A 24,387-nucleotide genomic window follows, 5' to 3' on the forward strand; every position below is an offset into this window, starting at 1 on the left:
GCTCATAGTCATCCTATGATCAACCAATACTCCAAGGTCCTTTTCCTCCTCCGTTACTTCTAGTTGATGCGTCCCTAGCTTATAACTAAAATTCTTGTTATTAATCCCTAAATGCATGACCTTACACTTCTCACTATTAAATTTCATCCTATTCCTATTACTCCAGTTTACAAGGTCATCCAGATCCTCCTGTAGGGTATCCCTATCCTTCTCTAAATTAGCAATACCTCCCAGCTTTGTATCATCTGCAAACTTTATTAGCACACTCCCACTTTTTGTGCCCAGGTCAGTAATAAAAAGATTAAATAAGATTGGTCCCAAAACTGATCCTTGAGGAACTCCACTGGTAACCTCCCTCCAACTTGACAGTTCACCTTTCAGTAGGACCCGTTGTAGTCTCCCCTTTAACCAATTCCCTATCCACCTTTCAATTTTCCTATTGATGCCCATCTTATCCAATTTAACTAATAATTCCCCATGTGGCACAGTATCAAACGCCTTACTAAAATCTAAGTAAATTAGATCCACTGCGTTTCCTTTATCTAAAAAATCTGTTACTCTCTCAAAGAAGGAGATCAGGTTGGTTTGGCACGATCTACCTTTTGTAAAACCATGTTGTATTTTGTCCCATTTACCATTGACTTCAATGTCCTTAACTACCTTCTCCTTCAAAATTTTTTCCAAGACCTTGCATACTACAGATGTCAAACTAACAGGCCTATAATTACTTGGATCACTTTTTTTCCCTTTCTTAAAAATAGGAACTATGTTAGCAATTCTCCAATCATACGGTACAACCCCTGAGTTTACAGATTCATTAAAAATTCTTGCTAATGGGCTTGCAATTTCTTGTGCCAATTCTTTTAATATTCTTGGATGAAGATTATCTGGGCCCCCCGATTTAGTCCCATTAAGCTGTTTGAGTTTCGCTTCTACCTCAGATATGGTGATGTCTACCTCCATATCCTCATTCCCATTTATCATGCTACCATTATCCCTAAGATCCTCTTTAGTCTTATTAAAGACTGAGGCAAAGTATTTGTTTAGATATTGGGCCATGCCTAGATTATCCTTGACCTCCACTCCATCCTCAGTTTTTAGCGGTCCCACTTCTTCTTTCTTTGTTTTCTTCCTATTTATATGACTATAGAACCTTTTACTATTGGTTTTAATTCCTTTTGCAAGGTCCAACTCTAGTTGACTTTTAGCCTGTCTCACTTTATCCCTACATATTCTGACCTCAATAAGGTAGCTTTCCTTACTGATCCCTCCCTTCTTCCACTCCCTATATGCTTTCTGCTTTTTCTTAATTACCTCTCTAAGATGCTTGCTCATCCAGCTTGGTCTACAACTCCTGCCTATGAATTTTTTCCCTTTTCTTGGGATGCAGGCTTCCGATAGCTTCTGCAGCTTTAATTTAAAATAATCCCAGGCCTCCTCTACCTTTAAACCCATAAATTCTTCAGTCCAATCCACTTCCCTAACTAATTTCCTTAATTTTTGAAAGTCAGCCCTTTTGAAATCAAAAACCCTAGTTGCAGATTTATTTTGGTTAATCCTTCCATTCAGTTTGAACTGAATTAGCTCATGATCACTTGAGCCAAGATTATCCCCTACAACCATTTCCTCTATGAGGTCCTCATTACTCACCAAGACCAAATCTAAAATGGCATCCCCTCTAGTCGGTTCAGCAACTACTTGTTGAAGGAATCCATCAGCTATCGCATCTAGGAAAATCTGAGCCCTATTATTATTACTAGCACTCGTCCTCCAGTCTATATCTGGGACGTTAAAGTCTCCCATGATCACACAGTTTCCATTAGTATTTACTTTATTAAAAACATTAAAAAGGGCTCTATCCATATCCAAATTAGATCCCGGCGGTCTATAGCACACCCCAAGCACTATCCCAGGGGAGGCTCTAATAGTTTTCTTCCCCAATTTAATTGTTGCCCAGACAGACTCAGTCATATCCATTTCATCGCTTCTTATTTCTTTACATTCTATCTCATCATTGATATACAATGCTACTCCACCACCTTTACCTTTATTTCGGTCTTTCCTAAACAGCACATACCCTTCAATACCTGTAGCCCAGTCATGACGACTATTCCACCAGGTCTCTGTTATACCTATAATATCTGGTTTCACTTCCTGCACCAGTAACTCTAGTTCCTCCATTTTGTTACCTAGGCTCCTTGCATTAGTGTACAAACATCTTAATTTTTGCTGTTTGGCCTCACTCACATTCTATACCCTATTAGGCACGGTTATTTTACTACCAGTATAACCTATTAGACTTGTATCTACACTGCCCTTCCTTCTACCTACAGCTGTATCCACTCTTACTTCATTTTCTTTCCACTCTATGCTAAATTCTGGCGTTTATTTAATTTATGCTTGACCAGGCTATTGGGGTGTCTGTTTGAATATGTTGGTTTACTTTAATAGCTGGATGTTGGGAAACAAGCAGGAAGGCAAAACAAGAGCTCCAGTGAAGACACTTCTGGGTAAATACTTTAAAGGGGGTAAGAGACAGTGGCTCAGGCATTAACTGGGGAGATCTGTCTTTTGGCTCCTGCTAAATTATAAAGCTTGTTTTGCCAATTCTCGGAGCCTGTGGCTCAAAAGGATTATAAACTGTTAAAAAAACAAAACAAAAAACACTCTGGCCCTGCGGGGGAGGCAAATGTTTTTCGCTGACACATACATGTGCCCTCCTGGGGGCGTGAAGAAGCTAGACCTTTTTTAGGCTTCAAGGGGAATGGTTGACCTGGAGGTAAGATAGATGTGTGTGTAGACCTTTTATTATTTTAAACTCTTTTTTTTTCTTATGCTATGTTCTGACTGTTAAGATTTGTTTTAAGAGAGCTGGTTTGGGTCACTGTATTCATTTCAGGTCACACTCTCCTGAGGGAAAGACCTGCAGGTACCATATTTAGTCAGGCCTGCTGGGATAAGCATGGTCAATATGCAAGGTCCTGTTGTGTAGGACTCGATTTAGGAGAGGGAGAATTGTGGGATGCCACCCTAGCGATAGAAAAGACTGGGGCTTTTCAGCTTGGAAAAGAGACGAGTAAGGGGGAATTTGATCGAGGTCTTTTAAATCATGACTGGTGTGGAGAAAGTAAATAATGAAGTGTTTGCTCCTTCTCATAATACAAGATCTAGGCATCATCCAATGAAATGAATGGGCAGAAGGTTTAAAACAAACAAAAGGAAGTATTTCTTCACACAACGCACAGTCAACCTGTGGAGCTCTTTGCCAGAGAATGTTGTGAAGGCCATGACTATAACAGGGTTCAAAAAAGAACCAGATAAATTCATGGAGGTTAGGTCTATCAATGGCTATTAGCCAGGATGGGCAGGGATGGTGTCAGAAGCTGGGAATAGGTGACAGGATGGATCACTGGATGATTACCTGTTCTGTTCATTCCCTCTGAAGCATCTGGCACTGGCCACTGTCAGAAGACTGGATACTGGGCTAGATGGACCTTTGGTCTGACCCAGTATGGCCCTTCTTATGAGACCTGAGATGAAGGGGATGCACTCAGAAACCAGAGAAGAGGTCAGAGGTGCAGCTAGCTCTGTAACCATGATGTACACACTTAAAAAGTGAAGAAGAAGCTGTAGGACTATGGTCTCTCAGCACCAGGCTCTGTAGAGCTAGTAGAGCTTGTCACTTCCTGGAATTATAGTTATTTGGTTTGTGGAATTTACAAGCATTGCTGACTGTATGTGAGGAACTTGTAAGTTCCTTGAGTCAAGCTATTGGTCTGCAGGTATGGTAAGAAATATGAGAGGTCTGTATTGATAAGCATGGAGCTTACAAGGTCTTTTAGGACTGTCCACATGCCCCAAGCCTCTGTGAGGTAACTACCTCTCCCCTTGTGTGCTGCTGATGTGCTCACTTCTCTCAGGTCTTTGAGGTCACTTCCTCTCCCCTTGTATCCTGAGGGACTGCCCCACCTGCATCAGGCCTCTGTGAGCCTGTATTTGGAGCGAACGTTCTCCTACTGCACACACTGGTATGGACATCGTGTGAGATCTTCCACACCAGGGGTTCTCAACCTCTTTCTTTCCGAGGCCCCCCCCCAACATGCTATGAAAACTCCACGGCCTGCCTGTGCCACAACAACTGTTTTTCTGCATACAAAAGCTAGGGCCAGCATTAATGGGAGGCAAGCAGGGCAATTGCATGTGGCCCTACACCATGGTAGGCCCTACACCATGGTAGCCCCTGCGAAGCTAAGCTGCTTATGCTTTGGCTTCAGCCTCTGGTGGTGGAGTCAGGGCAGCATGGGCTTTCTGCTCTGGGCCCCAATGAGGCTAATGCTAGCCTTGTTTGGTGGACCCTCTGAAATCTGCTGCTCATGGACCCCCAGGGGCCCTTGGACTCCTGGTTGAGAACTGCTACTCCACATTTTCCTGGAGGGTTTGTATCTCTTCCTGCCCTTCCCACTTTTTCCAGGAGCTAGATCACAGGCACCAGGTTCTTTCACCCTACGGCTTCCTGATTATTTTTCTCGTATTCTGAAATCATGAATACCAAGCGTTAGCCAGTATTTACATACAATTTGTGACAAATATGAACTGTGTTGCATAGCTATATTATTTCCCTTGGACAGTAAGCCAGCATCAGGGACGTATACAATTCCTACAAAGTGTGTCATAGTAGGTCAGCAAGGTCTCTGTGTGAGCATGGTATACGGCTGGTATTTGGGAAGGAAATTGTTTAGATTAAATATACAAACAACATATGAGGCTGAAATTATTATGCATTTATAATAGTGTTCATTCTCATGGGCTGGTCAGGAAAGGGCAGGGTTTATTAAGCATGCAGTCCACTTGAGCTATAGTTGAGAAGGCACATGATCTAGTAGATGGAATTTAGGAACTCCAGAGTTCCATTCTTTGCTCTGCCACTGGCTTCCTCTGGGTCAGCAGGGCAATATACATGTAGGTTACTTGAGATAGTGTATACCTAGTTAAACAACAGGAGTGTTTTGGGGTTTGGCTAACTACATCTCAGGGCTGGGGCAGGGGATTGGGGTGCAGGATGGGGTGAAGGGTGTGGGCTCTGGGAGAGAGTTTGGGTGAAGGAGGGGACTCTGGGCTGGGGCAAGGGGTTGGAGTGCAGGAAGGGGTGCGGGGTGTGGACTCTGGGAGGAAGTTTGCATTTGGGAGGGGGCTCAGGGTTGGGGCAGGGGGTTGGGGGGTGGGGTCCAGCCAGGTGGCACTTACCTCGGGCGGCTCCTGGGTGGTGGTGCAGTGGGGCTAAGGCAGGCTCCCTTCCTACCCTGGCCCTGCACCACTCCTGGAAGCCGCCGGCATGACCCTGCGGGAGGGGGGCAGGGGGATCTCCGGCCAACAGGACCTGTGGAGTCGGCATTCGGGGTGGGGGCAGCGTGTGGAGATCCCCTCCCCCCTCCCAGAGGCTGCAGGGACATGCCAGCCACTTCTGGGAGCGGCGCAAGGCCAGGGCAGACAGGGAGCCTGCCTTAGCCCCGCTGCACTGCTGGACTTTTAGCGGCCTAAAATCTCCCTTTTTGGCTTCAGTAGTGTCCGGGAGATAGAGCCTGATTCTGGGAGACTCCTGGCGAAAATGAGAGTGTTGGCAACCTTTCGTCTAGCTGTAGCATTTCAAGTGGAGTCAAGCCCTGAGCCCGTCATTTCTGCCCAGGATGCTCTTGGCAGGGCTGCCGGTTAGAGACCAATGGAGTCTTTGTGTTCTTCCCCTCCTCTTTACTTGACTCAGCCCTTTTATATTTCAATAGCATATTATCATACAAGGCATTTCTTCCCGTCCCTCAAGTGGTGTCCCTGGGTGCCTTATGACATGTCCACTCTCTGCATCCCAAATACCAATAGCTAGCTTCAAACTTATCAGAAACCTACCACTAGCCAGAGGCTGACTGACCCTTCAAGTAGGGTCCTGGGGAAGCAACCTGGTGTAATAGCTTCGCTGTTGTGTGTGCCCCTCCTACTGCACTCATCTGTCACATTTACCTGTGTCTAGAGTAGGGGACTAATCCATTTTTGGTAAATCCAGCGATGCTGCTGTTCAAAGAGGGCTCTCTAGGAGCTATTTCTACCTCCCTGGGTAGGACCTGAGGACAGTCTCCTAAAGTTGCACTAGTGTAATTATGTACATCTACACAGCCTGCTGCAACAAGCCTCTGAATCTGGGTTGACAGACTTGGGCTTTTGGGGCTTGTACTACCATGCTAATAATAGCTGTGTAGAAGTTGCAGCTTGGGCTCTGAAGCCTGGGCATACAGGTGGGATTCAGAGACCAAGCTCCAGCCTGAGCTGCAGCTTAAAAGCACTGTCCGCACTGTTGTTTGTAGTGAGAGCCCCACAAGCCCAAGTCTGTTGACTGGGCTCAGAGGCTCACTGCTGCTGGCTGTGTAGATCAGCAGTGCCCAAACTTTTCCTCTTGTGCCTCCCCCTACCAATAATGGAATGAGTCCTGTCTGCACACACGCCCCCCCCCCCCCCACACGCCCCGGTGTCTGAGAGCAGAGTTGTGGCAGAGAGCAGGGGCCGACAACCAAACCATGGCAGGGAGCAGAGGCAGGGCAGCATCCAGGGACTGGGAGCGGAGCTGGGGTCACAGCTGGAGCAGAGCTGGGGGCAGACCAGGCCTGGATGATGCTCCCTCCACACCCTCCCATGAGGGCTATCCTGGGCCCCACTGCGCCCCACTGGACAGGCACACCCCACAGTTTGGGGACCATTGGCGTAGAGGTATACTATGTGAGCTCAATACTTAGTAAGGCTGCAGCTGGGCTAGGGACATGGAACAGCTTTATCTCCTGAGGAGGCCCCCTAGAGAGTGGGCTCATAGCTGGAGTTGGATTGGTGATCCCTACAAAATAGTAACTTATCCTGCCTCTCCTGGAGCATGCTAACAATTATCTGACCCTAACTGAAACCTGTTCACCCCAGAGGTGCCTGTATTTCAGTAGTAGGCAAAAGGACTTCTGTTTCTACAGGGTTTGATCCCAGAGTCCATGTGTAGCCAGATCTCCTATTGACTATAGCCGGAGTGTTGGTTGTGCTGTTAGTTACTAGAGTCTGCCATCTCAGGGTATTGTTGGATCACCAGCTGCTGTTAATCAAACATAGAGCAACAGTTCCTTGACTTTAGCAAAGCTTTTGACATGGTCTCCCACAGTATTCTTGCCAGCAAGTTAAAGAAGTATGGGCTGGATGAACGGACTATAAGGTGGATAGAAAGTTGGCTAGATTGTCGGGCTCAACGGGTAGTGATCAATGGCTCCATGTCTAGTTGGCAGCCGGTATCAAGTGGAGTGCCCCAAGGGTCGGTCCTGGGGCCAGTTTTGTTCAATATCTTCATAAATGATGTAGAGGATGGTGTGGGTTGCACCCTCAGCAAGTTTGCAGATGACACTAAACTGGGAGGAGTGGTAGATACTCTGGAGGGTAGGGATAGGATAAAGAGGGCCCTAGACAAATTAGAGGATTGGGCCAAAAGAAATCTGATGAGGTTCAACAAGGACAAGTGCCGAGTCCTGCACTTAGGACGGAAGAATCCCATGCACCGCTACGGACTAGGGACAGAGTGGCTCAGCAGCAGTTCTGCAGAAAAGGACCTAGGGGTTACAGTGGATGAGAAGCTGGATATGAGTCAACAGTGTGCCCTTGTTGCCAAGAAGGCCAATGGCATTTTGGGATGTATAAGTAGGGGCATTGCCAGCAGGTGGAGGGACGTGATCGTTCCCCTCTATTCGACATTGGTAAGGCCTCATCTGGAGTACTGTGTCCAGTTTTGGGCCCCACATTACAAGAAGGATGTGGAAAAATTGGAAAGAGTCCTGCAGAGGGCAACAAAAATGATCAGGGGACTGGAACACATGACTTACGAGGAGAGGCTGAGGGAACTGGGATTGTTTAGTCTGCAGAAGAGAAGAATGAGGGGGGATTTGATAGGTGCTTTCAACTACCTGAAAGGGGGTTCCAAAGAGGATGGCTCTAGACTGTTCTCAGTGGTAGCAGATGACAGAACAAGGAGTAATGGTCTCAAGTTGCAGTGGGGGAGGTTTCGGTTGGATATTAGAAAAACTTTTTCACTAGGAGGGTAGTGAAACGCTGGAATGCGTTACCCTGGGAGGTGGTGGAATCTCCTTCCTTAGATATTTTTAAGGTCAGGCTTGGCAAAGCCCTGGCTGGGATGATTTAGTTGGGGATTGGCCCTGCTTTGAGCAGGGGGTTGGACTAGATGACCTCCTGAGTTCCCTTCCAACCCTGATATTCTATGATTCTATGAGTTGCCAGGAAAACACTTCTTCATCTATATCTGTCCCAGATCTTGTTACTGTGTGTTTCGGATGTGGGGAAGTCTACCCTTATCTGAGCCTCTGTCATGTTAAGATTCGATTACTGCGCTGTACTGCCCTTTACATACAGATGTGCCTTAAACTGATCTGGATACTGAAGTTGGTGCTTATTAAGGAGCATATCTTGCTGGGAGCACATGACATCCGTGACTCTGCATGTCGCCTGTTGTTTTTGGAGTGGCGTTTAAGGTGTTTGCTGTCAACTATAAACCCCTAAATGGCTTGGTTCCTGCTTATAGGGCTTTGCATTTCTCCTCTCCTGGGCCACAGCTGTGGTTAGTGAAGGTGCCTGAATTGAAGTCCCCTTGGTTTAAAAGAAAAGGAGATGCTGACAAGGCATTCTCTTTGAGGGCCCTTGACTTTGGAACTTATTCCTTGTGATGCTTCTTGGGGCTACCCAGGGTTCTGAGGCATCTTGCTACCACACGTCCTTAAAGATAAGTTACGCTGTCAGCTTGCTTCCTCTGTGAAAGATCCAGGGTGTCTGTCTGTACACACAGACATCTCAGAGGAAACCATTGTCCTTGTTCATAAGCAGGACATTCTCCTGTTTGTTCTTTTTTCCCCTGTAAACTCCTTTCTTGTAGACTTTTCCATCTCTTAATCGATATCTGGTTCAGTATGAATAGGCCTCCATTATGGAGCGGACAGTACAGATATGACCAGACGGGGAGGTTTAAGCATCTGTTACGTCCTGCCTGGAAGGAACCTGTCCGAGGCATGTCACCTTGATCTGCCTTGCCTTAAGAACATAATTTTTAGTATAGATACATAACTTCTTAAATATTATAATCATTGCAAAATGTATGCAAGGATGATGACCATTAGTAGAGACCTTACATGCCACCTTTGGTGAAGTATTAAGTATGTGCCTTCTGCCAATTGGCATCAAGAGGCCCCTGAGTCACACTCCTTCACCACCCAGGACTGAAATAGCCTAGGTCTTTGGGGAGGGAGGAACATAAGGGCTGGTATTTGTGGATGACAGTGTTTGATTTTTTTATCGCTGGTTGTTTTAAGGTTAGGGAAGTTCTTGAGTTATTTCTTTTGTGGCTGTATGTATGTGGCATTTATATGAAAGGCGCCTGGATCCTCAAACAAATGGTTTTAAAATACTTGTTATAAGTAGAAATTTAATAATAAGGAATCACAGGATCAGATCCTATACTTCACACAATCTGTTAGATCCTAAAGCGCCTTACTATGTGGTTGAAAGGAAGACACTATATAAATGTAAGAAAATTACTTTGGATGCATGAGACCAGATGTGCAGTAACTGTTACTGAGATTTCTTGCTATGTGTACAGATAGTCTTTTAAAGAATCTTCAGTTTTTGCAAGCTTTTTCCTTAATTGTTCCCTTTCTGTTCTGGCTTTAGGCTGGATTCCCAGTGGGCATAGATCTACGAACACGAGTTCTTCAGTTCGTAGAAGACAGAATGCAAACTACTATGGTAATATACTATTTTAATTGATTGGATGCAAGATAAAATCTGTGTATAAATAGCCTCCTGTGTGTTACTTCTCAGGTACAGTCAGTACTCCTGGGGGAATTCTGTGCCAAAAATAGAAAATTCTGTGCACAATATCTTAAAATTCTTTAAAATTCTATGTATTTTATTTGTCAAAATAGCACAGTATAATCACGCTGGTTTCAATTATTTTGGTAATTTACTTGTCAAGAACTATGTCTGTAACAGTACAGACGAGGAAAAAAAGATTCAGGAAATGTTTTTGACAAATAGATTCCTTACTGGGAATATTAATACATAACTTTGAGTAATAACTCATTTAAACGACAATTTAGAAATGTATCTCCTGCACCCCTCAGAAGCAGTGCAAAGGCTTGGGGGAGTTGTGGGTAATGGAGGAGCTGAAGGAGAGGGAAGTAATTGCTCGGAAGCAGCCTGGGACTGAACCTGAATGGTTGGTAGGTATGGGTGGGAGAAGTATGAAACAGGGCTTTTTTGGGGAGAGAGATTGTTAGGGAGTTGGGGAACCTCCCCCATGCTGACCCTGGCTGTCCACTAGCCTCTCCCATTCAGTCAGGCACATCTGCCCCTGTCCCATGTGTCCCTGCACTGCCACTCAACCACAGTTCCACCACCTGTCCCCATGTGTCCCTGCACTTTCCTTCCCATGCACCCCCTCCCCTGGTCCCCATTTGACCCTGCACATCCCCACCCCCGGTTTCCCTGCAGCCCCACTCTCATTTAGCCTTCTCTCTAGTCTGTCCCTCGCAACAGCCCCGTATGCCCTGCTCTGTCTGTCCCCCCAATATCGCATCTTCCTCACCTGAACTCACAGCCACATTGCTATGAGAAAACCAGCCTCTGCTCTCTCCCTATCAGCTGCTGGCTGCTACAGTGAGCTTGCTACCCTCTGTTTTGGTTCCACAGCAGCCCCTGTTGAGTGAAAGATGCAACTGCAGTGCCTCTCTGACAGAATGTATTTTCTGTGGAGAAAAAAAAATCTGTGGGGTACCTGAATTCTGCACATGTGCAGTGGCGCAGAATTCCCCCAGGAATAAGTCAGAGCTTGAGTGGGTTATGTGATCTCACATTACTGCAATACACGAAGTGGAGTTTTCACCCCATGTGCTACCTATTTATTCAACTCATAGGTCCTTCAAATAGAAACAGAGGATCCCAGGGGTATGTGTGTGGGAGGGAGACTGTGCAATTGTGTAAATGTTGCAGTACTTAGTTATATCACAGTTGGGTCACTTTTTTTTTTTTTTCCTTTTTTTCAAAATGTGGATTTCTGAACATGCCCTGAATTCCACATTCACACCTTGCTGAGTGTTTGCTGTAGGATTTAGCAAAATTTTAAGGAATATTTTAATTATTCACTCTTTTTCCTAACCTCTCCCCACAGCTAACTGGAATAGTAATTGGAGCTGCAGTGGCATTGCCCCTTATAGGGATTTTTGTGTTTGTCGTTTACAGAAAGGTGAAGCAATCTAGTAAGTACTCAACTTGCTACACATGCTTTAAAACAGAATCTTCTCAGTGGAATTCCTTTACCCTAATATTTCCTTAATGTAATGTGATGGAGCCAGTGCTTGTTCTGGAGGTAATGATTCAAGCAGGAAAACAGCCTTAAAAGGACACAGAAGTTTTGTTGCATTGCTGATTGTGTTAACTGTCCAAGTGTCTGCAGTGTTCAGGAAGCTTAAAATTAGATGTGTTTAGTTTCTTTAGCATATAATAAACTCCATGGCATCACAATCAATATGTAAATAACTTGGTGTAATCAGGAGATGTCACTGAGTTTGAGTGGGACAGAGGTGAAAATTGGGGGGTCCCTGTGAGGGACAACTGATGAATCCAGTGCACAGCTATAGAAGGAGCCCAAAACTTTGGGAGAGAGGTGAAAGGCCCTTCATGGCCTTTTAAAAAATTAAAATTATAACAGCTGCTCCTTGTGTATTGGAGACATGTTAAGTTCCTTCTTCAGCTGTCTGTTGTTTGGCCTGGCCTGTCGGAGCAGAAATGGCATAAATGAGACAACATGTGGTGGATCAGAGTCCAAATTTTGGACATCATGTCTCCATGGCCATCAGGGGCTGAAAGTACTATGGAGGCAGTATCCCTGGTGGCTGCTAGGAGGGCCCTTAGTATGGTTCTTGGGCCAGCTTGGGGGCTGTTGTCAGGCTCCAGAGAAAGTCTGCTGGCTGGATTCTTAGCCCTTGTCTCTCTTGACAGATCTAGAACTCATTTTCCTTCTCAACTGGTAAACATTCCTGAACTTTGCAGTGCATTTCCCTTCTCTGCTCTCCCTGCTTTGTGTTGAAACTTAGTGCAATAAAATTTACTAAATGCACAAGTGAGGGGTGCCTCTATCAAAGGGAAAAGCAGAAAAACACCATAGATTACTGCTGTTCTGTAGTTCCACTGTCAGGCAGTGCTGACAGCCCTTGCTCTCTTTAACTCCTCTTTTTGATTTCCCTACTGTGCAACTCCCGCTCCCAAGAGCTGTCTGAGCTCATCAGAGCTTCTCAAAGTATCAGAAATGTTTTTTCAAGAGTATTAAAAACAAAAAGCAAGCCTTTTATCACCTCGATCACGAGGGTGAATGTGAACTGGACAAATCTTTAACATCTCATGCAATGTTGCTGACTTTAGGTGAGTGTTTTTTCACTGTTTGAAAATAAGGCAGAGCTGGGAATGATTTTTGGGCTTGATGGTTCAGGGGCTACATGGGAAATTCGAATTTCCCTTCAGTGAACTTCAGCTGTTTTATTTTCCTGCATCTCCTTCTGGGCTGCATGTTGTTATGGATAGGCAACTGTCATTGTACATCCTTATGCTTCAGTAGTAGCCATGTAACCAACATAGGCGTCGACTCCATGGATGCTCCAGACCCACAGAAAAAAAATGGTGGATGCTCAGCACCCAACGGCAGCACCCCCCACCCCCGATCAGGTCCTTCCCCTCCCCCAGTGCTTTTCGCTTGTCGGTGGCCTGGCTGATCAGCACTCTTCTCCCCTCCCCCCCGCTCAGCACCTTCCGCCTGCTGGTGATCAGCTGTTCAGTGGTGTGCAGGAGGAGCTGGGGGGACAGGGGGCGGAGTGAGGGTAGGGTGTGCTCAGGGGCGGAGTTGGGGTGGGAAGAGGCAGGGTGGGGCCTGGGGTAGATCTGAGGGGGAGTACCCCCTGGCACATTAGGAAGTCGGCACCTCTGGTGACCAGCATTGATCTGCCATAGCTGAGAGCTTTCTCTAGCATCTAACCATAGTCTGCTAAAGGACTCTGAGAGCATAATTGCAGTAAGCATCTTTCTCACAGACCCTGTAAGAGCAGGGCCTGCTCTAGATAAAGAAGAGCTTTGGAAATGGGAATGGTTCCTAAAATTGCCTGCCGCAGATGGCATGACTGGCAGTTGTTCAGCACTGTAGAGATTCTGCACCTATGACGTTAAAGCTGCTTGGAAAGTATGAGTGAAACATATCCTTCAGGGAGTAATACTTAGAAATCCTAATGTGTTCAGAGCTCTACCTCTCTGGGGTGGGGATGGTGAGAAGAGACTTCTGGGACTGTCCCTATTTTCTGTTCCTCTCCTCACTAAGTGTTATGATGACCTTCTCTTCTGGGAAATAAGCACTTGAATTTGGCTCCCTTTGGTCAGTGCTGCTTCCAGGACTGACTAGGAGAAGCCTCACACTCTGACTTCCCTACCATTTGTATTTTTTCTATCTCCATAGCAGTTTTTGACCCCATGATACCTACAATCAAGGTTCCTTGGAATGCATCCCATAATCAACTACATTATGAGAGAAGCTGAGCCCTGATTAGGGGGCGGGGCTTCACTGACTAGGGGTCCTATAAAGGTAGCAGCCAGTCAGGCAGCGGCACAGGAGCTAGCAAACAGAGCTGTAAACAGGGGAGTTTGAGTGGGAGTTCTGTTGGAGGAGAAGGTATTTGTGTGTGTTTGGTTTTGTATTGGTAGTATCTGTATGTGTAGAGGCTTGTAGGGGCTTTGTGCTGGGAGAGAAGCTGAGCCCTGATTAGGGGGCGGGGCTTCCCTGACTAGGGGTCCTATAAAGGTAGCAGCCAGTCAGGCAGCTGCAGTGGCACAGACAGCTGCAGCGGCACAGGAGCTAGCAAACAGAGCTGTAAACAGGGGAGTTTGAGTGGGAGTTTGAAAGGGGAGTTTGTCTTGTGGTGCTTGTGTGGGGTTTGGTTTTGCTGTGGGTGGTGGTGTTTTGGTGTGGTTTGTGTTTCCCAGATTAACAGGATTTAGGTGGGAAGGCTATGACAGATTCAGAGGTGGCAGTGGGAGTGACCCATGTAGCAGATGACACAATGAAGATGACTGGATGTGGAAGCTGTGTTATGTACATGATCCTGGAGGGGGCACCTGGTAAGAGTTTTGTCTGCATGAAATGCCATCTGATAGAGCTGATGGAGGAAAAGATCAGAGGTTTGGAGATGCAGGTGGAAAGTCTGGTAGAGTTCAGGAAGGGGTTTGAGCAGATTATGGAGCAAAGACATGAGGTATCTGAAGGGAAAAGCTCAGACTTGCAGATGGAAGCAGGACTAGGGAATTCTGAGGGGAGACTGGGTGAGGAAAGTGGTCAGTGGAAGCATGTGACTAAAAGAACTAGGCAGAGGAAAAGACGGGCTAGTGAAGGAGAACTAGAGCTTCAGAATAGGTTTGCAGAGTTGGAAAATGAAGAAGGGGCTCAGCAGGTAGTCACTGAAGGTGATAGGGCAAAGAAGAAGAGAAGAGCGGTTAGTCCTATAGGAAAAGGGGAAGAGTTAATGGAGATTACACCAAATATGAGCCCCAGGAGGATACAGGATGGGTTAAAAAGGATTACAAGGGAGAATGGGAATGGAAAGAACTTGCAGCCAGAGGGAACAGGGGATAGACTGGAGAATAGCACCGTCACTAGGAAAAGGCAGGTCTATGTGATTGGGGACTCTTTACTGAGAAGAATAGATAGGCCTGTAACCAGAGCTGATCCAGAAAATAGGAGGGTGTGCTGTCTTCCAGGTGCTAAGATACGGGATGTAGACCTGAGGTTGAAAAGGATTCTAAAGGGAGCGGGAAAGAATCCCCTAATTATCCTTCATGTGGGAACAAATGATACGGCTAGATTCTCGCTGGAAAGTATTAAGGGAGACTGCTAGGCTGGGGAGGACGCTTAAGGTAATTGAGGCTCAGGTGATCTTTAGTGGGATTCTGCCTGTTCCTAGAGAAGGGCAACAAAGGTGTGACAAGATTATGACTATCAATAGATGGCTTAGGCAGTGGTGCTATAAGGAGGGCTTTGGGATGTATGGCCATTGGGAGGCATTCATGGATAGAGGACAGTTCTCTCGGGATGGACTTCATCTGAGTAGGGAAGGAAATAGACTTCTAGGATGGAGGCTGGCACAACTGATTAAGAGAGCTTTAAACTAGGAATTTGGGGGAGATGGTTGGGAGATGTCCAGGTAATCTCCATGCCAGAATTTAGCATAGAGTGGAAAGAAAATGAAGTAAGAGTGGATACAGCTGTAGGTAGGAGGAAGGGCAGTGTAGATACAAGTCTAATAGGTTATACTGGTAGTAAAATAACCGTGCCTAATAGGGTACAGAATGTGAGTGAGGCCAAACAGCAAAAATTAAGATGTTTGTACACTAATGCAAGGAGCCTAGGTAACAAAATGGAGGAACTAGAGTTACTGGTGCAGGAAGTGAAACCGGATATTATAGGTATAACAGAGACCTGGTGGAATAGTCGTCATGACTGGGCTACAGGTATTGAAGGGTATGTGCTGTTTAGGAAAGACCGAAATAAAGGTAAAGGTGGTGGAGTAGCATTATATATCAATGATGAGATAGAATGTAAAGAAATAAGAAGCGATGAAATGGATATGACTGAGTCTGTCTGGGCAACAATTAAATTGGGGAAGAAAACTATTAGAGCCTCCCCTGAGATAGTGCTTGGGGTGTGCTATAGACCGCCGGGATCTAATTTGGATATGGATAGAGCCCTTTTTAATGTTTTTAATAAAGTAAATACTAATGGAAACTGTGTGATCATGGGAGACTTTAACTTCCCAGATATAGACTGGAGGACGAGTGCTAGTAATAATAATAGGGCTCAGATTTTCCTAGATGCGATAGCTGATGGATTCCTTCAGCAAGTAGTTGCTGAACCGACTAGAGGGGATGCCATTTTAGATTTGGTCTTGGTGAGTAATGAGGACCTCATAGAGGAAATGGTTGTAGGGGATAATCTTGGCTCAAGTGATCATGAGCTAATTCAGTTCAAACTGAATGGAAGGATTAACCAAAATAAATCTGCAACTAGGGTTTTTGATTTCAAAAGGGCTGACTTTCAAAAATTAAGGAAATTAGTTAGGGAAGTGGATTGGACTGAAGAATTTATGGGTTTAAAGGTAGAGGAGGCCTGGGATTATTTTAAATTAAAGCTGCAGAAGCTATCGGAAGCCTGCATCCCAAGAAAGGGGAAAAAATTCATAGGCAGGAGTTGTAGACCAAGCTGGATGAGCAAGCATCTTAGAGAGGTAATTAAGAAAAAGCAGAAAGCATATAGGGAGTGGAAGAAGGGAGGGATCAGTAAGGAAAGCTACCTTATTGAGGTCAGAATATGTAGGGATAAAGTGAGACAGGCTAAAAGTCAAGTAGAGTTGGACCTTGCAAAGGGAATTAAAACCAATAGTAAAAGGTTCTATAGTCATATAAATAGGAAGAAAACAAAGAAAGAAGAAGTGGGACCGCTAAAAACTGAGGATGGAGTGGAGGTCAAGGATAATCTAGGCATGGCCCAATATCTAAACAAATACTTTGCCTCAGTCTTTAATAAGACTAAAGAGGATCTTAGGGATAATGGTAGCATGATAAATGGGAATGAGGATATGGAGGTAGACATCACCATATCTGAGGTAGAAGCGAAACTCAAACAGCTTAATGGGACTAAATCGGGGGGCCCAGATAATCTTCATCCAAGAATATTAAAAGAATTGGCACAAGAAATTGCAAGCCCATTAGCAAGAATTTTTAATGAATCTGTAAACTCAGGGGTTGTACCGTATGATTGGAGAATTGCTAACATAGTTCCTATTTTTAAGAAAGGGAAAAAAAGTGATCCAAGTAATTATAGGCCTGTTAGTTTGACATCTGTAGTATGCAAGGTCTTGGAAAAAATTTTGAAGGAGAAGGTAGTTAAGGACATTGAAGTCAATGGTAAATGGGACAAAATACAACATGGTTTTACAAAAGGTAGATCGTGCCAAACCAACCTGATCTCCTTCTTTGAGAGAGTAACAGATTTTTTAGATAAAGGAAACGCAGTGGATCTAATTTACTTAGATTTTAGTAAGGCGTTTGATACTGTGCCACATGGGGAATTACTAGTTAAATTGGATAAGATGGGCATCAATAGGAAAATTGAAAGGTGGATAGGGAATTGGTTAAAGGGGAGACTACAACGGGTCCTACTGAAAGGTGAACTGTCAAGTTGGAGGGAGGTTACCAGTGGAGTTCCTCAAGGATCAGTTTTGGGACCAATCTTATTTAATCTTTTTATTACTGACCTGGGCACAAAAAGTGGGAGTGTGCTAATAAAGTTTGCAGATGATACAAAGCTGGGAGGTATTGCTAATTTAGAGAAGGACAGGGATACCCTACAGGAGGATCTGGATGACCTTGTAAACTGGAGTAATAGGAATAGGATGAAATTTAATAGTGAGAAGTGTAAGGTCATGCATTTAGGGATTAATAACAAGAATTTTAGTTATAAGCTAGGGACGCATCAACTAGAAGTAACGGAGGAGGAAAAGGACCTTGGAGTATTGGTTGATCATAGGATGACTATGAGCTGCCAATGTGATATGGCTGTGAAAAAAGCTAATGTCGTCTTGGGATGCATCAGGAGAGGTATTTCCAGTAGGGATAAGGAGGTTTTAGTACCGTTATATAAGGCACTGGTGAGACCTCACCTGGAATAGTGTGTGCAGTTCTGGTCTCCCATGTTTAAGAAGGATGAATTCAAACTGGAACAGGTACAGAGAAGGGCTACTAGGATGATCCGAGGAATGGAAAACTTGTCTTATGAAAGGAGACTCAGGGAGCTTGGCTTGTTTAGCCTAACTAAAAGAAGGTTGAGGGGAGATATGATTGCTCTCTATAAATATATCAGAGGGATAAATACCAGAGAGGGAGAGGAATTATTTAAACTCAGTACCAATGTGGACACAAGAACAAATGGATATAAACTGGCCACTAGGAAATTTAGATTAGAAATTAGACGAAGGTTTCTAACCATCAGAGGAGTGAAGTTTTGGAATAGCCTTCCGAGGGAAGTAGTGGGGGCAAAAGATCTATCTTGCTTTAAGATTAAACTCGATAAGTTTATGGAGGAGATGGTATGATGGGATAACATGGTTTTGGTAATTAAATATTCATGGTAAATAGGCCCAATGGCCTGTGATGGGTTTTTAGATGGGGTAAGATCCAAGTTACCCGGGAAAGAATTTTCTGTAGTATCTGGCTGATGAATCTTGCCCATATGCTCAGGGTTTAGCTGATCGCCATATTTGGGGTCGGGAAGGAATTTTCCTCCAGGGCAGATTGGAAGGCCCTGGAGGTTTTTCGCCTTCCTCTGTAGCATGGGGCACGGGTCACTTGCTGGAGGATTCTCTGCTCCTTGAGGTCTTCAAACTACAATTTGAGGACTTCAATAGCACAGATATAGGTGTGAGGTCTTTTTTAGGAGTGGTGGGTGAAATTCTGTGGTCTGCATTGTGCAGGAGGTCAGACTAGATGATCATAATGGTCCCTTCTGGCCTAAATATCTATGAATCTATGAATCTACATTGTGAGGCAAAAGTAACACAGGGTTAAATCAGTCCACTGACAGCTTGAACACAGGTAGCTCATCATCCAAAAAGAGTGTTTGGACAGAATAGGTTTCTTTCTTGTCATTCATTTTAAATTGTACTGACAAAAATGAGTGGGGTTTTGGCCTAGTCTCCAACAGGAAGAAGTTGAGTTTCACATGAATTTCTGTTAATAATGTAAGTTGGATTCCAACTAGTGAGCAAGGTCAATGCACCTGCATGCTCCTCTTTCCCCTTGTTACAAACTATGTGCAGAGTTATTTGATGATTCTTTTGTGTTTCAGGACAACCTCAGCCACAAGTGCCTCAGTACAGATTTCGCAAGAGAGACAAAGTCATGTTCTATGGGCGGAAGATCATGAGAAAGGTAAGTACACCTAATGGAGAGGGAAGGGAGAGTGGAAAATAAAGATTAAAATCCAGGAAGATAAATGTGAACTCCCAGATGCCTGACCTGTTTACCCTGGTTATTAGCCCCAGCCCCACTGCATTTTTTCAGACGAGAAGTCTCTAATATGTTGGGTTGGTCATCCTGGATCATGTGTTTTGTAGTCAGTATCCTGTTAACAGGTAGTGGGTAATGCCTGATGTTTCAGAGCAAGTTCCTCTTTCCCCTTGGAAAGAATGCACTTGTCTAGTTTTGCAGGGCTGTGTGTGGAAAGGAAAGATTCCTTCCTAACTCTTATGGTTATCTCCATAGCTGTAAGGAACAGTCAGCATGGATTCACCAAGGGCAAGTCATGCCTTTCACCTTTTCACCTAGTTGCCTTCTATGACGAGATAACTGGCTCTGTCGATGAGGGGAAAGCAGTGGACATGTTATTCCTTGGCTTTAGCAAAGCTTTTGATACGGTTTCCCACAGTATTCTTGCCTGCAAGTTAAAGAAGTATGGGCTGTAAGGTAGATAGAAAGCTGGCTAGATCATCGGTTCAAAGGGTAGCGATCAATGGCTTCATGTCTACTTGGCAGTCGGTATCAAGTGGAGTGCCCCAAGGGTCAGTCCTGGGGCCGGTTTTGTTCAATATCTTCATTAATGATCTGAAGGATGGTGTGGATTGCACCCTCAGCAAGTTTGTAGATGACACTAAACTGGGAGAAGTGGTAGATATGCTGGAGAGTAGGGATAGGATACAGAGGGCCCTAGATAAATTAGAGGATTGAGCCAAAGGAAATCTGATGAGGTTCAACAAGGACAAGTGCAGAGTGCTGCACTTAGGACGGAAGAATCCCATGCACCCCTAGAGACGAGGGACCAAATGGCTAGGCAGCAGTTCTGCAGAAAAGGACCTCGGGGTTATAGTGGATGAGGAGCTGTATATGAGTCAACAGTGTGCCCTTATTGCCAAGAAGGCTAACAGCATTTTGGGCTGTATAATTAGGAGCGTTGCCAGCAAATGGAGGGACGTGATCATTCCCCTCTATTCGACATTGGTGAGGCCTCATCTGGAGTACAGTGTCCAGTTTTGGGCCCCACACTACAAGAAGGAGGTGGAAAAATTGGAGGGAATCCAGCAGAGGGTAACAAAAATGATTAGGGGGCTGGAGCACATGATTTATGAAGAGAGGCTGAGGGAACTGGGATCGTTTAGTCTGTGGAAGAGAAGAATGAGGGGGGATTTGATAGGTGCTTTCAACTACCTGAAAGGGGGTTCCAAAGAGGATGGCTCTAGACTGTTCTCAGTGGTAGCAAATGACAGAACAAGGAGTAATGGTCTCAAGTTGCAGTGGGGGAGATTTAGGTTGGATATTAGGAAAAACTTTTTCACTAGGAGGGTGGTGAAACACTGGAATGCGTTACCTAGGGAGGTGGTGGAATCTCCTTCCTTAGAAGTTTTTAAGGTCAGGCTTGGCAAAGCCCTGGCTGGGATGATTTAGTTGGGGATTGGCCCTGCTTTGAGCAGGGGGTTGGACTAGATGACCTCCTGAGTTCCCTTCCAACCCTGATATTCTATGGTTCTGTAGTTACCAGTTTTATAACCTGAGAGATGAGACATGATTGCCCAGGTCTTAACGTGTATAAGTATAAAACTTCACTAATAGTTCCTAAACTATCCAAAGACCCCCTTTCTGTCCCTACATTTTAAAATCCATTTCAAGTGTATGACTTGGTGACCTCCTGAGATCAATCTGTGTATGAAGTTTATTTTTTAAAACTAATGTATATGTTGTTAAATGCTGAGGTAGAGAGAGAGAGTTTAAAATGAACAATTCAGTTTCTTTGAAAAATACTCCATCCTTGTTTCTATTTTTAGGATTCTCTCTCTGTTTGTGGTCTTTTATTTTAAGCTTCTTAAAATGGAGACAGAAAACTAGTTGTGAATTAATTTGAAACTTTAGTAAGGTAAATGGAGATTTGTATTTAAAATACTTTTACACTTATCAAAAAAATGAATGAATAAACTTTTGTGTTGTCCTTAACATTCAAGCTCCTTAATGGGGCATGCATTTTAACTTGAAACTTACACGTACTGTTACATTTGGAAATAAGATAATTAAAATTACTTCATCCTTCATATGAAAAAAACTGCTAAGACCTTGGTGTGATGGTTTATTCTTGATGTCTGTTTAATCCAATAATCTTCATTAACACCTATAACAGCTCCCTACCCTTTATGTGTAAGTGATGGCAGAGACTCTTGCTATCTTATTTTTCCAGGTAATGTGTGCTTTATTTTTTAGTTCTAATCTGAATACCGGCTTGGTAAAAATGGCATTGTGGGGTTCCGTGATTGTTTTATCTCTAGGACTATGTAATCAGTGCATGAGGTGTAAGATAAATCAGGAAATGCAGAAATTAAGATTCTAACAGATGCATTACACAGGCTTTCTTGTAGGTGTGTGTATTATGGTTTTTCATGTAATGACATAATGGATAATATATTGCAATAGCCATTTAACAAGGAATAGAAAATGTGACATATGGGCATTGTGGCTGAGATCCCATTATTGTAGGAATCTTGGAGTTCTGACTTCTTTTAACTCTGCTATCTAGTGATCCTGTATCCAGAAAGTCTGTATATGGGGGAGAGAATAAATGTCTGGAGACCTGATGAGGAGGCTAGAGGTTCCATGTTACTTATTTATTATTTATATTACGATAGTGCCTGGGTGCCCCACTCATGGACCAGGACCCCATTATGGTAGGTGCTGAACAAACCCAGAATGAAAAGACAGTTAACAATCAATTGAAAAGTGTGTGTGTCTGGGCAAACAGCATGTGTGTGCAGTGTGCAGTGCATCTCTAGATAGGCAAACGCTCAGGCTTGGTGCTGATTTCTACTGCTCATGCCCACTCTGCAATTTTCAAAAGTTCCTGAATCTTAAGTTCCAGACAGACTTTATTCAAGCTGAATTGTAAATGGACTCTTCAGTGACTCTTTGAGTCTGCATGCCATATTTCAAGTTTAAAAATTCACCTGTTTCCTGTATGGGTAAAATTATAACTGTAAGGTTTTACACCACGTTCAGAATGTGCATACAACCATACCAAATTCAAAAATGGCTGACTGGATTGTCCTCGACTTTTCACACACGGATCAAACATGAGCACTTCCATCACAAAAGAATTTAAAAATAAAAAAAACACGTGAATGAGGAAAACAAGATAATAGTGGAACTGATTTTCAGGCAGAATGGTAGCACTTGTCATTAAATGACTCCTGTTATATTTGCAAACAAATTGCCCGTTTTCATACGGAAGTTTTCAGTAGCAGCAACATCCAACTTATTACTATGACAGGCTCTGGGTAAATCCACTCTTGAATGAAGTTCTTGTTAAGCTGTACTTAACATCTTTGTGTGTTTTCTGCATCAGTGATGTTTCCATAGACTTTGCCATTTTGAGACACTTTGCCAGGATTTGCCTTAGAGCTGCTTAGCTGCCTGTCTTTGGCGGTTGTTCTATTTCTGGTGAAATGCCTGTCTGCCATGACATGCCTCTCTTGATCTTTGCAGTATTGTTTGTTGCAAATGCCAGTTCTCGCTGTCTCACCATGCAGGACTTCTCAAGAGACTGGAGCGATTTCTTGCTTTGTTCATAGGGACAGTCCAGGTTTCTAAGCCTCATTCCATTCCTGAAAGGACATCCTGAGCCAATTTGGCAAATATAGGTGTTCATTCTGAGTTCAGTCTTCCTAAATGCACTTTGATCCCAATTTTGTTCTTCTGTTGATTTCTTCAAACCAGCCACTCTTTCTCCAGAACATGTGGTGGTTTTGTTTTTTTTTCTTCCCCTACACTGGGATGGAGCGAATGTCGTATTGTTTCCTATTGACAAATGTACGTAAAGAGGACATCTTGATTTTGAAGAAACAGTTTCCTCTCTTAGTAAAGAATGCAATTCAGTTTTTCCCGTTTTTGGCTTACATTTAGCTCAATTGTGTGGTCTTCAACAGGCAAGAGAAAGCTTAATGTCTATATGACTCCATGCAAGGGGACATGGGAGCTATGAAGAAACAATCTGACTAAATACAGTAGGAATAACTGTTTGTAAAAAAATAAATATATGATGGGTGGTCTGGTAGTGCTGTCTGACTAACACTTCCCATTGTAAGATCTGGTTTTGCAGTTGCTTTTAACTTTACCATACTTTCATTGTTTGGGCTGAAGTTTTGGAAGTTGGGTATTCAGTCATTTCTGGGCAGGCATCTGGGGAAAATGTGTTGTTTTGCCTATGTTTTTAAAAAAAGAAGGCAAAAAAACCCTTCCAACCCTTTCACTGAGATGCTCATATTTGAAGGCATTTTGTATTCATATGATAAAATCACCTTTTCTTTTTCTTCTGGAAATTTAGACCTGTGTTTATTTTTATTCTTTGTCTGAAGGTATAAAGCAAGTGAAAGATACTAGTTTCTGTCTGCTATACTTCTGGTAAAGTTAAATTGCTGAGTTTCTGATTTTATGATGCTTGGAGATATTGATGGCCCAGAGACCCACTTGTCTGTTGATGGAAGAGATGAGACAGAGTCTGAAAATTCTCATTACAGAAGCATATAATGGAATTGAATTTCCTGAGGGATAAACGGGATATTTTAAAAAAATTAAAAACTAGGAAGTTTTCTTGATCTTGCAATCTTTTCATTCCTCCACTAAGTGGCACTCCAGTTACTGCATTTATTGTGCTATTTAAGTATTAGGACAGGTGTCCTCATTTATATATTTCACTAAAATGTATAAGTCTGTTCTTGGCATTGATTAAGTGTATCAGGCCTCAGTGCATCAGGATTAGTGATTGCCAGACTAATATTTACACTTTAAAAGATTACTTCTATGTTTCTGGTGCTTGCAGTTCTTGGTCAGAAATACTCTGAGGTTATTCTGTATCTCCCATCACCATTATATTAATTGCTCACTAAAAAGTACAGTGAAACTTCTCTCTAAAAAGAAAATGCCATGATGTAGCACACTGCCCTAGCGCTCATGTAGGTCCTGATCCTGCAAAGCCTTACATATGCACTTAACTTTACATGGATTCCAATGGTACCACACATGTGCGTGACTTTGCAGGATCAGGACCTTTAGAGGGTGTTGGAATTTTCTTGAAACAGATTTTTGTTTTGTTGTTTCCTGTAGGTGACAACTCTCCCAAACTCTCTGGTTGGGAACATGGTGCCTCGTCAAAGGATGCGGAAAAGAGCAAAGGTTTTGTCTTTGGCTAAGAGGTACAGT

At 43.8% G+C, this 24,387-nt stretch overlaps 1 protein-coding gene across 13 annotated transcripts in view; it reads left to right on the forward strand.

The window, feature by feature from the left end:
* The window catches only part of PNPLA7 (patatin like domain 7, lysophospholipase), a 443,243-nt gene that overhangs the window by 15,534 nt on the left and 403,322 nt on the right, over nt 1-24,387 (forward strand). For 10 of the 13 annotated variants that reach the window (XR_012155226.2, XR_012155225.2, XM_073314045.2 and 7 more), the window contains exons 3-6: nt 9,742-9,816; nt 11,240-11,327; nt 19,004-19,086; nt 24,292-24,380. Coding sequence is in view for 11 of the 13 variants with exons in the window: in XM_073314045.2 (XP_073170146.1) it covers nt 9,742-9,816; nt 11,240-11,327; nt 19,004-19,086; nt 24,292-24,380 (335 nt within the window). In the remaining 2 variants the exon portion in view is untranslated. Of the gene's footprint in view, nt 1-3,759; nt 3,783-9,741; nt 9,817-11,239; nt 11,328-12,988; nt 14,227-19,003; nt 19,087-24,291; nt 24,381-24,387 lie in introns of those variants that run through there. The other 3 variants (XM_073314049.2, XM_073314048.2, XM_073314047.2) reach the window with 3 other exon arrangements.

Source organism: Lepidochelys kempii, chromosome 16 (assembly GCF_965140285.1).
Source record: "Lepidochelys kempii isolate rLepKem1 chromosome 16, rLepKem1.hap1, whole genome shotgun sequence".
NCBI lineage: Eukaryota > Metazoa > Chordata > Testudines > Cheloniidae > Lepidochelys > Lepidochelys kempii.